The sequence below is a fragment of the Callithrix jacchus genome, chromosome 2 (assembly GCF_049354715.1).
Source record: "Callithrix jacchus isolate 240 chromosome 2, calJac240_pri, whole genome shotgun sequence".
NCBI lineage: Eukaryota > Metazoa > Chordata > Mammalia > Primates > Cebidae > Callithrix > Callithrix jacchus.
Genome location: NC_133503.1, coordinates 194,182,265 through 194,197,666, shown reverse-complemented (window position 1 = coordinate 194,197,666; position 15,402 = coordinate 194,182,265). Strand labels below are relative to the sequence as shown.

At 39.7% G+C, this 15,402-nt stretch overlaps 1 protein-coding gene across 25 annotated transcripts in view; it reads right to left on the bottom strand.

Annotated features, from left to right (window-relative positions):
* The window catches only part of CTNND2 (catenin delta 2), a 967,235-nt gene that overhangs the window by 432,615 nt on the left and 519,218 nt on the right, over positions 1-15,402 (bottom strand). For 15 of the 25 annotated variants that reach the window (XM_035292306.3, XM_035292310.3, XM_035292308.3 and 12 more), the window contains one exon: positions 7,617-7,789. The exons of the other annotated variants lie outside the window; for them this stretch is intronic. In XM_035292306.3, the coding sequence (XP_035148197.2) occupies positions 7,617-7,789 (173 nt within the window). The remainder of the gene's footprint in view (positions 1-7,616; positions 7,790-15,402) is intronic. 25 annotated transcript variants of the gene reach the window in all.

Sequence of the window (15,402 nt, the reverse complement as noted above, 5' to 3'; positions counted from 1 at the left end):
CCCTACTCTGAAAATCCAAAATCTGAAATCCGAAAATCCAAAAACATTTTGAGCACTGACATGAATATCACAATAGAAAGTTCTACACCTTTGCTTTCTGAAGGTTTAAGGTATATAAACTTTGTTTCATGTACATTATTTAAAATGTTGTATAAACTTACCTTCAGGCTATAAGATATATATGAAATACAAACGAATTTTGTTTTTAGACTTGGGATGGTTCATCCCCAATATATTTTATTATGTATATGCAAGTATTCTAAAATCTCCCCCCAAAAATCTGAAATCCAAAACACTGCTGGTCCCTGCATTTAAATAGGAGATGCTTGACCTGTCTGTACCATGTACAAATGAGGAGTTTGTTTTTGAAGGGTTGTCAATACTTCCCTTACATGGAGTATTTTACTTTGATGTTATTCTGGAGATCTATCAGTATATTTTTGTTTGTGCAGAATGCTATCTAGCTCACAATTATGACATTGTTCTTGGGGAAGTAGGAGCCCCTGAGAATATGGCACTCTTCAATAAGCAAGTGGCACTGGTCTCAGTGCTGAGCACATTTGCTTCCAGATTCTTTCACGCTGAATCTTCTACGAAGGGGGTAGGAATGGCAGAGGAGTCATAAGGGGACAATTCTCAGAGCTTGAAAATTTATTTAATCCTTATTCTTTGGGGATCTAGCAGTGCAAACAAAACAAAACAAATCCCCCCAAGGCTTCTATCCAGTTAACAAGAGACTTGACAGCCTGTAATCTCTGAGGAATCTTGACTTCCAATCATGAGTAAGCCCTGTCACTGAGCAAAAGCGCATTTTATAAAGCAGGCCCATGATTTATGAGCAGTCCTGTGAAGATGCATTTAGACCTGCCAAATTTCCGTAAATTGTCAGCAAGGCCCCCAGTTCTGGGACAGGAGGCATATTTGCCCAGGATGCTGGGCAGCCGGGCCGACAATGTCAGGAATGGAGAACTGGAGCCCCTGTTTTGTGGCTTCCCTGAGTCCAGCTTAATGGGATCAGCAGTCTGCTCCCCCTTCCACTGTATTCATCTCTTTCTGTTTTCCTGAGATTACAACCAGACTGGCAAACCCTAGCTACTAATGATGTCTTCCTTTCCCAGATAATATTGGTCGGTGGCACCTAAGGTGACCGCAGGGAGCAGTACCCGCGTTATGACAGCACACGGTTATGACAGGTGTGTCTGGGGAGAACATTCGAAGGAAGCCACAGGCCACAGGGCCAGGGCCACAGAGGAGTCAAAACACATGAATGTGGCCACAGACTGGGGGAGGAAGTAATTGGAGTTCATGTGTGAAGAAGCTGTCTCAGTGCAGAGTGAGTTAAGTTGTGACATGGCCACGAGAAAGTAAAAGCAATGACAAAATGTACTCCTTCCATGTTAAGAAAGGCTCGATCAATCCTGCATAATAAAAAACGGCATGGCTGAAAGATGACATCTTCAAAGAAGTCATCCTTCTACCGAGAGCACTCTGGTAATGTAACTGAGTCATACCAGCTCCATGCTGCTGATTAACTGTTTTGAGAAACTGTTGCACTCTCCTAGTGTAACTCTGTCTAGAGCTTTGGGCTTGTGCACAAAGACAGACAAGGCCATTTACTCTCACAGCTCTGAAACATGAAGAAATCACCATCTCCAAAATGCAAACAACTGTATTTAGGACTCTATGAAATGTTCCCAAATATAGTGCAATTAAAACAAAGCTACAGCCCCAAGTAAGTGGTGCGCCTCACACTTACCCTCTGGAATGTAATGAATTTGCCCGAGCCTGCCCGCCACTGCTCACAAAATGCTGAAAAATTTTCTTTTCAAACTGTCTTCCAAAAAGGAATGCCATTCTTTAATTCCAAAGGAAGAAAGTCTTGGTACTGTGATAAAAGTCTGATTTTGGAAATAGTTAAATAAGATCATCCAGGACCTTGTTTGATGATTCTCTTGAGGGATGCTGGTTTTGGTAAAAGCTAATATGTGACATAAGCTCCTATGTGCAGTTTATACACCTTCCCGGAAGTCACCACCACTGTGGTCATTACTGTTGCTAAGAAAAGAAGGGCTGCGTTTCCTTGGTGGTGACGACCCACAGACGCTGAAAGGTGGCGTCCACAACAAACTGAACTGAAGTAACTGAAAAACCAAGGTACTTGGAAGAAAGTCCTTTCCTCAGATGGGAACATCCCAGTCAAAAGACCCGTAACAGCAACTATATCCCTGGAAAGAATAAGAGAAGCCACCCTCACTGCTTTCTCTCTGCCCAAGGGTCTCAAAATTCTGAAGGAGGGGGAGACAAAGAACAAGACAGAAAGCAAGAGAGGGAAATTTTGCAAACTATTTTATGTCTGCCACTGCAGTAAGGAGGAGATGGCAATGGATTCACTTCTCCCAGGTCTCTAAGTCAGAAGGGCACACATGGTGATGTAGATTTTTGCATCCTTGGGTACTGATTTTTTCTTCCCTTTGACCCCTCTTTAATGTAAGCTGATTAGGACATTATCAGTAAATGCTCTGAAAAGCATTTCACATGTTCATATGGCCATTTCTGTGGTCTACCAGCGGGAGGAAAATAGAGAAGGAAGAAATAAAACAACGACATAAGTATCCTATAAATTCATCTTGAAGAATAGTTAATGAGAGATTTTTTGATGGCAACTCTTTCTTAAAACCTACATGAGCACTGGCAAAAATATACTACACAGAACTTTATTTCAGCAAAAGCCTCATTTAATATAACTGTAATAGCCCAAATACTTGCTTGGAAGAGAAAATGTTATATCAAAACACATACACACCATCCCTGCAATGAGAAAGGTTTCCATTATTGAAGTCAAACTAAATACTCTTATCCTGGAAAGAGAAAACAGAGAGAAAAGACTTGAAAGCAAAGCAAGGAATAGGGATGCACAATAGATAGTCATCCTAAACCATCTTAAAAACAAATACTGTGCCACTTGGCTGCAAATATGCCAAGGAAAATATGTGAAAAAATATGAATTCTCTTCTAAATGTTGCATAATGTATATACTTACATTTAAAAATCTCTGCAATTTTTGTGTTTTCCAAATTTATTGGTGACTTTTCTCTGCAAGTTTTACCTACCAACAACTTCTTTCATAATTAAGCAGACAGGAGTGAAGTAATACTAGCTGTCTTTACCGCCCCCCTTTTTTTTTTTTTGAGATGGAGTCTTGCTATGTCACCCAGGTTGGAGTGCAGTGGCATGATCTCGGCTCACCGCAACCTCCACCTCCGGGGTTCAATTGATTCTCCTGCCTCAGCCTCCTGAGTAGCTGGGATTACAGGCACATGCCACCACATTCAGCTAATTTTTTGTATTTATAGTAGAGACAGGGTTTCCCCGTGTTAGCCAGGATGGTCTCAAACTCCTGACCACGTGATCTACCTGCCTCGACCTCCCAAAGTGCTGAGATTACAGGCGTGCTCCACCGCGCCCAGCCAACCACCCTTTTTATTCAACACTCAGGACATAGGTGTTTACAAGGAACCTTGTTCTGCCTTCAACTTCCCCACCCCCTTGGTCTTCATATCCACCTGACATGAGTGTGCACCAATAAGCAATGTTCCAAACACAATGAACACATTTCCCTCCGAAGGAAGTGAGCAGATGGTGTATTTATGATTATGATATAGCATTAATGAGGACTTTTAAGACATAAAAGCCAGCACATGAAATATACAAGCCAGATCGAAAAGAAAAGGAAATTTTGTTTCTCAAAGTGTATCGCTTTTCTAGAATACCTACCACTGTTCAGTTTTATTTTAGAGAACTATCATACAATTCTTAATTTCTTACACCAAGTAGGTCATTTCCCTAAGATTGCAATTGTGCACACTGTTCAATTCTACCAGAGAATATGTGAAGATTTTTAAGTCTTTAGGCTCGTGCACTCCTTTGCCAGTGCTCTGTCTACAGATGTCTATTTTCATATTTCTTGCGTAGTTTCTTTTTTGTTTGTTTGAGGGACAAAACGCTTGGTGAGACTATTTTATGTTTGGACATGGGCAAAACCAACATGTTTAGAGTTGGTTTTTGGATCATCTTTGCCATAAGCTTTATATTTAGCATTTCCATATAATCCGATGGAAATTTTATGTAAGCAGAAGCAGGAAAAACCTGGTGGAAAGCCAACTTCTTTATCTTCTAACCCGCCCACAAACCTGTCCAGAATAATTATAAAACATCAGGCTGGTGTTGGCAGAACCTGACGGATATCTGGTAAACCCTGGGTCAATAATTAGGGAAATGGAGGCAAGTCTTGCACTGTTCTCACTCTTGCACTGCTCTCACTCTTGCAGCAGGGCAATATAATAGGATGAGATAGACTTAAGTACAACTAACTATAGGATATCACTTACTATATGACAGATGATGTTTGTAACACATAAGGTAGGTCATGTTGTTCCTCTGCTTGAAATTTTCTACTGGCTCCTTACTTCACTCCCAGTAAAAGATGGGATCCTACCAATGACCCAGTTGGTTTCCCATCACCTCACAACTTCCGCAGCCCACTGTAGCCACCCTGGCATCCTTGCTGCTCCATCAGCATGCAGGCTGCCCCATCCAGAGGCCACTGCATTTACTGTGCAGAGAGAGCCATATGGCTTCCTTCCTCTTCTCCACACATTTGCCCAAAAGCCTCCTCGAGGTCCCTATCATGCTGCACTCCCCCACGCACTTTGGATCTTGTTTACCCTATTCTGTATCCATTTCCTTCCCATAGAAATCACCACTTCCTGATGTACTGTGCAGTTTACTTATTTGCTGTGTTGGTTTTCTGCGTCTCCATCCCTGCTGCTAGAATAGAAGTTCCTTGAGGACTGGGATCATGTCTCCCTTCTTCACTTCTCCATCCCAAGCACAAAGGCTCATGGCATCAATTGGCACATGATAAACATCTTGAATGCATCATAACCTGGACACACAAAGGTAAAGGTTGACCTGGAGGAAGAAGGGGCTGTGGAGGAGTGACCTCCACAACTTGTTTAGAGGCTGGGGTGGGAACTTGCAGCACAGCTGAGCAGAGTCCTGGCAGTGTGGAAAGGATATCTATAAATCCGCTCAGGTCACTTTCTAGAATGTCATTGGGATCTGATGGGAAGGATAGTCCAATTTCTTTCCTCTGGACCAGCTCCATGAACTCATCCTAAGTCTCAGAAGAATGATTTTTAAGGATTGTAGTTGGAGTAACATCAGAGAACAAATATTTTATGGCAATTTGGGTGACTTACAGGTTGACTTTTGGGCTGATAAGTTGGGGAATGCAGGTTATGCACATATATTCAGGGCCTGTGGTAAATCCTGGTGATGATCACTGAATAAGCATTTATTATGCTGAATACATATTTTTAAATACTGAAATTAAAATCTCTGAGCATTTATAATACTCCTTTGAAATTGCATTTAAATTTATGAACCGGATAAAAAAAATTGTTGCTTACTTTAGAATTATAGTTTTTTAGACAAAAAAATAGAAGATTTTTGTATTGATTGATTACTGACCATACTTACTTGGCCTGACACCATTAGCCAGAATTTGAGTTGCATTAGCCCTGTAGCAATTTATTACTACAGGATATTCTTAAAATTAACCTAGCCTTGAAGGAATAAGATTTAACACAGATAAGACTCTTGAAAAGAAGAAATCACACACTTTGAAAAACCACTCCAATAGAGGAATGTGAACAAGTGTCATTACTGGAATGGAACGTGGCCTCCCTTCTCTCAAGGGCATAGCGGTAAAAGCAGAGTGAAAATGCTGGCTTATTTGTTGAACAATTCTCTTACATTACATTGAAGCCACAGGCCCTACAGAATATTCAATAAACATGGCTTTCATACTTCGGCACACAGCTGAAGTGAATCATGGTACCAGTATCTACCACTGAGCTAAATGAATGAGAGTTCAGATACTCCACAATGGCTTCCCTTCTGTTAGTAGAGTGAATTAGAACATTTCAAGTCCTGGTTTGAATATTCAGACCTGTGCATCCTACCCACTACCTAGTAAGTGAGTCTACCAGTAACCTTTGCCCCAAACTTAAGTTGTATCTTTGAACATTTACATTTATCGACGTCTTCAAACTATAACTCTGATGACTTCAAATATAGAGCTTTGATGATTTTATACCTTAGTAACCCTTCCTGATTAAACTTTAAAGCAATGTGGAATGTGGGTGGAGAGACAGGCCCTTCATCTCAGTGAAATGTTTTATCATTTCCTCTTACCCACATCCCTATCATTCAGCATTGTGAGAAGGCAAAACTCACAAAGCCACTGATGAACGAGGTTGTTGCTGGAAGAAGGTAATTGTATTTTCAAAATGGTTTCTGGCAACATCATTTAACTTTAGTAGTGGAAATCCAAATAAACTTTCGGCTCCTGCTTCAATAATGTTAATGTCACATAAATGGGCACACAGTAGTGCCCGTAACGTACCAGGCTCTTCTAACCCTCTTTGCCTCTCACCTCTGCATTCATTTCTTGGGGACATGTGGCCTGCCAGGCACAACTGACATGAAGATGAAAGAAGTCCTGCCCTCAAGTAGCTTTCAGTTTAGTTAGAGAGATGCATGGATGGATAACATCAATACATTGGCGAAAGAGATGGGCTCGGGGTTACAGAGCCAGTGGTGCATAGTGAACAATTCAGAGCAAGGGTCCCTGGAAGAGACAGTATTCAATAAGTGCATAAGGGATGAAACTAACTTTGTCAGCTGAAAATGTGGTGTGGGGCTTGCAGTTCTTCATTCCAGAAGTAACAGCACAGAGGTGAAAAGGGCTCATGTTGCTGAAAATAAGCTTAAAACAAGACAGCCTTCCAATAAATTTACTCTGGTGGGATGATACAATATGTCTTGTAGCTCAACATTATAAAAGCCAAAATATTTGCGTGCTCTCTCTCCTCCCTTTATATAAACATTTACATCTTTCTGGAAAAAAAAAATCACTTCCAGATTGGTACCTGCTTCTTTTTACAAAGAGCTGGTTTTAACTGCAACTAATGTGTTTGTGCAGTGAAACCATTAAGATCAAGCATATGCCTTAAATAAACAATGGAAGGCACATTTAAAACTCAGACCTCACAAAATGTAACTGTGCCTAAACTCATCACAATTATTTTCCAAACAGTTCTGTTTACCTGATTACACACTTATAGTATGTTTCTTAATATTAAAATCAAAACCCCCAAAGAACAATCCCATGCTTTTCTTAGGAGACAAAATACTCAGTATTTTTTCTGAGTATACTCACAAACTCAGAATGTGTGTCATATTTATATCACATATAGACCCAGAAAGAGTAACTAGACTCACATTGACATAGTCACACCGGGAAACATATACAAGACAGGTATCGTATAAACAACACACAGGTATTTCTAAAGGAAATGTCTGGAATTTAGCATGACTCCATAATCATATTTGATTATTCCCTTCCTTCATTCACAGCACCAAAGGGCATCTTCCCTCAAGTTGAGGGACACGCCTACGAAAATGCAGGCTGAATCTCCACATCCCCTGCACACCCGTTCCCCACCTGTCCCCTTGGAGTCCACTGATACCACACAGCACTGGGTACCTACCTGGCTGAAGCTTTGGCCCGCAGCTCGGGCTTGTGTGCCTCGGGCCGGGAGCTGTGAAGGGGTGGTTTCCCCCAGGGCCAGGGTCTGGTTGCTATGGTAGCTGGCTGGATACTGGAAAGACCCTTCAGGTTTGGAATTGAGCTGAAGTGCACTCTGGGAGAGCAGGCTGGGCCCTGCATTGAAAGTCATTTAGAGCAGTCAGTGACAGTCTCAGTGAAGCAGAAATGACATGTATTATTTATTGAGAGTAGCCTAGAATTATCACATGCACATGATTCCAGCCATCCACGCTTAAAATTCTGAGAACTAAAATGACCATATAATTCAACTCCAGCTCTCAAATGAGGTTTTTTTTTTTGGTGGTGGTGGTTTAAAAGTTCTCAAAGGAGTGGATTTTTCAAATGATCTCATCCTGACCTACATAGAGACATTTCTATGAGACAAATTAGTTAATCAAGTAGTTCTTTTGGGATCAGACAATATCAGAAACACGTGAAATAATGTAAAAGTCTATGTTTTGGTACCTGTTAATTTTGCTAACATAATTATATCTCCTACTTAATGATCGAGATACTAAAACACTCAAAACCTTCCAACCACTGACAAATTCTATTGTATAAATAGTGATGTAATATCTCAGTGCCTGAAGGGTAGACGGTGTTTAAAATATTAATAGCTCTTTGTACAGTGTGGAATTCACTGTTGTCTCACATAATCTCCAATGACTAGTTACCTTTACCAACACAGCAATGCACAGTAGGAGAACAAAGACAAGACACAGCATTTAATTGGTACCATGAATGTAGCTGATATTACAAGGGATGAAGAATCAGGTTCTGGTCTTATTCAATTATATGCTGCATATGAAATTGTGTTTTGTTTTCTTGTATCTATTTAGATGAGATCCTTGCAAACGTTTTCCCATTTTTTTTTTAAAGCAAATTTTTTGATGGAATTGAATACTCTCTTTGGGGAACAAATAAGTATGGAGAAGACTGAATGTGCTTGCTACTTTCCCATTGTGTGTGTTTGAAACAACATGAAGATATTTTTTCATCAATATTTGAAACAACATGAAAATAAATTTTCATCACTATTTCATATTGAATAATATGCCAATTAGCTAGTACAATTATTTTGGAATCTATGCAGTTTCTGGGAAAAAGGTAAGCAAGGAAATAAGAATGTCTTCATCCAGCCACAACTTCATCATAAAGGGCATAACAAAAGGACAGTCATGAGCCCTTTACTTTTTTTGTGTTTGAGTCTTGCTCTGTCACCCAGGCTGGAGTGCAATGGCACAGTCTAGGCTCACTGTAACCTCCGCCTCCAGGGTTCAAGCGATTCTCCTGCCTGAGCCTCCTGAGTAGCTGGGACTATAGGTGTGCACCACCATGTCCAGCTAATTTTTGTATTTTTAGTAGAGACAGGGTTTTACCATGTTGGGCAGGCTGGTCTCAAACCCCTGACCTCGTGATCCACCTGCCTCAGCATCCCAAAGTTCTGGGATTACAGGTGTGAGCCACCATGTCCAGCCTCTTTACTTTTAATTTAGGAAACCCAGTCCTGAGAAAACAGTATGTACCAGAAGGTAAACCTTCCAATACCATGGAAAAAAACTCACTGAGTCCATCCTGATGGTATTATAGGACTAATCACTGAATATAAGGAAGTCTCTGAGGGGAGATGCATTTAGAGTTTTATTCTTGGTGTCAGTAACATATTGTCTCCATCACTGCTATGGAAGCTGTCAGGAGACTAACAGGAAAGTGGAGGAGAAGAAGGTGGGCACTGGGAAGACAGTGACAACTGTGGCTAAAGGATTTACCCGTGGTCCCTCCAGAAGGTCACAGCTGAATGGGAGGAGTGAGCTATGGTGGAAAAGCGAAGGCCCTTTTGGTTGGGCGGGCAGGAGGGCTACCCACAAAGGCTTTCTTAGCTCTTTCTTTTTTGTACAGTCTACCTGGGCACAATGGCTTGCACTGGCCACACTCTCCTCCCACCTTGAGATAGTAATGCATCTCAAAGGCAAGGAAGGCTAAAGCAGATATAATGACAGTGCACAGGTGTTTGGAAATATCAACAGAATGATGTAAATAAAATAAATGTAAACAAAGTGTTTAATTTCATGTAAGTCACTTAGCTTTATCTTAAAACAGATAGTTGCATATCCTCATTATTTCTCCTTAAAGGATTGCTTTGATGAACTTCTTTAAGTATGTAGTTAGCAAGTTAAATAACTTTGTATATTCTGAATACACTCATACTATTCTCTCCAGAAACCTACAAAAATGCTGGCTGTACAGGATCTTCTAATGACAATGTAAAGTCCCTTTTCAAAAGAATTCAATTAAAAATATGGTTTACTTGCTCCCAGAATATATATGATAGAATAATGAAATCTGTTCATCTTTAATAGAATTAGTTGTGTATTTGATCAGTACTCAATGAAAACTAACCAAGATTTTCAATCTCATTATCATACATATCAAGCACTGAAACCCAGATGTACTCTGACAAAATAATTGCAACAATGAGCAATGTATCAGAATGTTACAACACTGACATATCACCTGGCAAAGACAGAACTGTCAGGACAATAGCCAAAACCATGCAGGCATTTTAGAATGATCCTTTTCCATTGCTCACGAGGTTTTAAATCAGTGTCATTTAGGCATTCCAACTTTAGAGAGCATAGACATAAGAATACATGAAACAAGTTAAAATTTTAGGACAATTCTTAATTACTTTATAACGAAAGTACAATTTGCATGTAACTAACAATTAGCTTTATTAATAGTATTGTGCATTGAGGCAGAAAATACAAATTTGCCGAGCATTTAAAAAGCATTTATAGTTTTGGGCTTTAAATTATGATTTTTTTTTTTCTTTGTCCAGAACTTTTTGCTTTTTATCAAGCCTTCCTTGGGCTAGAGGTAAAACCAGGCTGCAGTCCTGAACCTATGGAAAATATGACCTGAAGGATGGGGAGTAATATGGGAAGAAATGGTAGAGGAAGAGAAAGAGGCTGGGCCCAGGGAAACAAGATATTGTCTTTCATGAAATGATTTCCAGACGACATCTAAACTGTGAGCAGCAGTGGATCATCATGTCCTTCTTGGTCACAGAAAGCAGAAGCCATGCTCCAGGTTGCCTTCAAGACACTGACCTGAGGGGTCACAGTGGCTTCTTTGACCATTCTGTTCCTTCTCCACGCTAGGTCAGTCTTCAGAACTGAGCCCAAGGGTTTTCTCAAAATGAATCACCGCTGTGAGCCAGGAAGAGGAGGTGAAACCATTTCCTGATAAATTGATAATGCTTATGACAGTTTTCTGTCTTTGTTCTGAACAAAACCCACTAGTCTTAACTGGATAGAGAGAAGAAATTCCAAGGTAACTACAAAGTTGATCCCACGAATCCTAGGAAGATACATGAAGCAAGGATCTTGAGTATAACACCACTATCTCAATATGTTTTCACATATACGAATTAGTTAGAGATTACACAGCAACCTGTGAAAATAACTGTGTGATCTTTTTTCCTAGAAGCACAAGCAGAGGCAGAGAGCGGTTACATTGTCAGCCAGTGTCACACACATGGTAAAATGAAGATGGGGCGTGAAACTTTATCTTCTGTCTCCAAGTCCAAAAGTTGTTATTGTTTAACATCAAAGGACTGTCTCTTTAAGTCACATATACATGTCAGCAGTTTAAGGTTGAAAAAGTCCTGCGTCAACAGAAATCCACTTGTTTGCAGGAGAAATCTTCATGCCTTAGATTCTGGTACTTCTCCAGTGAACTGCTGCTTATAGATTCCAGGTGCTGGTTGGAGGGAACTCACTGTCCACTCTTAGTGGGACAAAAATCAATCTCAGAAGATGTAGAGGTTGAAATGTTAATTTTCTGCATTAAATTCAGACCCACTTATAGGTTATATCAACACAGACACTATGTAACACAGACACAAAATAGCCAGCTTCTTCTGATCAGATTAGCTGAATATTTGAGAGTTTCCATGATTATGTGCACTTGTTCTGTTTGCACAGTTTTGAAGAGGCTTTTTCTGGAATTGCTAATATTTTCCTGCTTTAGCTAAACATCTGCCTCAGAATATAGGAGCTCTTCAATTAAAGTATATACTTTGTAATAATAAAGAAGAGGACATAGGTCTACAATGTGGCATTCTATGAGTCACAACCACACTAATGGAGTATCTGAATGTGTGTTGAAAAAAATTGAAGACTGGACGTCAGCAGAACTGGGCTCTAGCCCATCTTCATATTTATATGACCAAAGATGATGATGACAAAGATGATAATGACAGTAACAGTAATCACCAGTTCACCTTTTCTGAGTACTTATGAAGTTCCAAGGACTGTCTTGAGCAGTTTCCAGCTACTAACTCATTGAATTTTAATGACATCTAAGTGAGGAACGTACAACCACTCCCACTGATGTTGAGGGAACTGAGGGATCCATTAACCGAGACCTCACAGCTACTGGTGGGCCTGGGGTTGGCTTCAGAGTGTGTATTTGTAACCACACTTCATGATTTTGTCTCTACAAATTTGAATCTTTCCAGATTTGAACATTTAATGAGATCATGGAAGTGCACATGCTTGGAAAAATTTAAACTGCTACAGGAATATCAGTTATTGTTATTATTATCTGATTATCTAATTGCACACCCGCATGGTCGGACAATAATAAACCTTATTGCAAGACTGTCCCACACATCGCTCATGTTACCTTTCAACAATCTGCCAGCTTTCATCTTACAAACAAGACATACAAGGCATAGCTCATTCAAATGGCCTGAATGCAATAAAACAACAATAAAACTAATGTCAGAGTAAACAGATGAGAAATTAAAGTCTTTTGGCACTTAGAGACAGTTCTCTGTTTCCTTAGCCTGAAAGTCTTTTCTTCATCAACCTCAAAACTCATTCTCAAACTTAAAAGTGCTACTTAAATGTCACCTCCTCCAAGCAGCCTGCCCTGGTGCTGCCTGATTGCACAGGGAAAACGAACCCTGCACCCATCATGCTGTCTTATCACTCTGAAGAGAACAAACTCTGAGAAATTTTCATTATTTAATAGACAAATGTGCACAGTGTTAACAACAGAATCTTGGGAAGGAGGAATGAAAGAAAGCAGGGATTCTAGACATGTAAGGTGATGGCAGCCAGACTTCATTGAGATGCCAGGGAGAACAGCAACCAGGAGTCTCTTCCAGTACAGGAAAAGGAAATCGGCAGCAATTGAGGACATTTTCAGTGGGGAAGGGGCAGCATTGGGTATGGAGAGAAAGGTGCATGTTTAAGAGATATTTTCAAAGAAAACCTCATCAGAACTAGTGACTAAGGGAACACGAAGTGAAGGAGAGTCAAAAATGACTCAACCACTTCACCCAATCACCGGAAGGACAATGCCACCCACACTGCACTGGGTGGGTGAGAGTTTCCCAGAGCACAGAGTAAGTTCTTCCCAGCAATCCGTCAGGCAGCATGGCACTGGCAAACACAGGGGCACATCTGTGTCTACCAGGTGAGGTGATTGATCAGGAGGCACTAATTCTGGTCTGTTTCAGTTGAGCATCAGTCCGAGAATGTGACAAATACTAAATAAGTGAGTAGGGAAAAGCAGCAACTCCTATCCTATTGTATTTCTAAGGGAAGGACCGGCAGAAGACACGTGTGTTCGAGACTGAATAACTGGGGACGAATGAGCCCAGAAATACATTTATCAGTTACAGCGTTTGAGGAGATGGTGGGAATTTGTATAGCTAGGAAGGGAATCTGGGCTTGATTTTAATACTGGTTCAAGAAAAACCTGAAAAACAATCTTTCTGGGTTCTAAATAATTTCCAAGATCAAATTTTGATTATATGTAAATATAATTTTAAAATAGTGGCGTAGCTATCAACATCATCAGTAGTAGAAGATGAAGCTACAGAAAGAAGACAAGGTCTCTAGGGGGTAGAATTTATCAATTTAATTCCAAAGAATTATTTTGCCATTAACAAAAATGTACTCAATGGAAAGAGAATAGAACTAAGCGATAGCTTGAAGAGGAACTCAAAGAATGTTCTGTGAGGCTGTTAATTCAGATTAAGCAAAAGAATAATAAACACATACATTGAAATGGGTAAGTTCAAGACTGGACACCTCACAGTGGATGCTTTGTTTAAATTGTTGATTGTCAGAAAGGGTAGAAACGTTCTTTATTTATTCTTAGGCTAAATGGATTATTTCAAAATGATTTAAAATACATTTTTATGTTGCTCATGAAAAATAATCATGCCATATCTAACAGGGTATTATCATTCATTTCCACCCTCTTGCTACCAAATCTTTGTGGAAGATTAAGAACAATTTGAAGGAGAAGTATTATTTTAGTTTAAATAAGAGTGAATTCTTAGACGAACATCAAATAAAGGGAAAATATTTTAATAGAAAATATTAAGTAAGAATAAAGGAAACAGATGGTAGAATTTATGTACAGAAAGGTTATGGGCAATTACAAAATCAATGAGAAAAATTGTTGATTATTTCTAAAATTATTGAACTGCTTTAAATAGGTTCAAAGCCCTTTGGTCAGACCTGACTCTGCAGAATAAAAATGTTCTGTTTAACTTTCACTAATAATGATTTCATTTTTCATTTGTAGCAGCAGTTTCTCCTTTATGGGTTCCAGAAGAACGTGCCAATTTACAAATTTACTTAGAATAAGGGGTAGCTACTGGTGATAAAGTGGTTGTTTTCTCCTGATGTTCATTAGTAACTTATAAAGCTCATTTGGAGGAGTTTCTCTGAGGAGGTTCCTTGAAAATAGTGGTTCAGCGCATCAACCATTCCAAAAATTAACTGAGAGAAAAAGCCCATGGGGCTTGTTATGCAGGACAGCTCCAGAGTTTGTGTGCTTGTTCTATGGGCAGGTATGTTTTTAAATTTTATTTCGAAGCCTCTGTCTCCAGAATATCTATTTCATCTGGGCAGATGGTCTCAATGTGTAATGCTTTACATGAAAAATAATGTTAATGGTCCCAGGAATACAGAAGTGCCCATTTAGTTTTTAAGCTGATTTAGGCTTAACCAGCGTTCTTGGCTTAATTAGAATGCTTTTCCAAGTTTGACTACTGCGGACGAATACATCTCAGATTGGTCAAGTGTCCACACTACATAATAAGTCACTCAACTCCTTTTCTTTTTTTTAATTTTATTTTACTTTACATTCTGGGATACATGTGCAGAATGTACAGATTTGTTACATCGGTATACATGTGTCATGGTGGTTTCCAGAATCCATCAACCCATCATCTAGGTTTTAAATCCTACACTCATTAGGTATGTGTCCTAGTGTTCTCCATCCCCTTTCCTCCCACCCCACAACAGGCGCCAGTGTGATGTTCCCTTCCCTGTGTCCACGTATTCTCACTGTTCAACTCCTACTTATGAGTGAGAACATTCGGTGTTTGGTTTTCTGTTCTTGTGAGAAGTTTGCTGAGAATGATGGTTGCCAGCTTCATCCACGTCCCGAAAAAGGACATGAACTCATTCCTTTCTATGGCTGCAAGGTCACTCAGTTTCTTTATAATGGTGCAAAATGGAAGACATAAACAAACTGACATTTATCATAAAAATAATTTCCAAATGTATAACTATAGCTTGGAATGTATACCAAAATAATTTTATCATGAATGAGATTGCACATGACGCTGTAATTTTCACTGCTCACTCCAATTCTCAACTATTACCTTACAAAGTTTTGCCTTTAGATTATTTGTC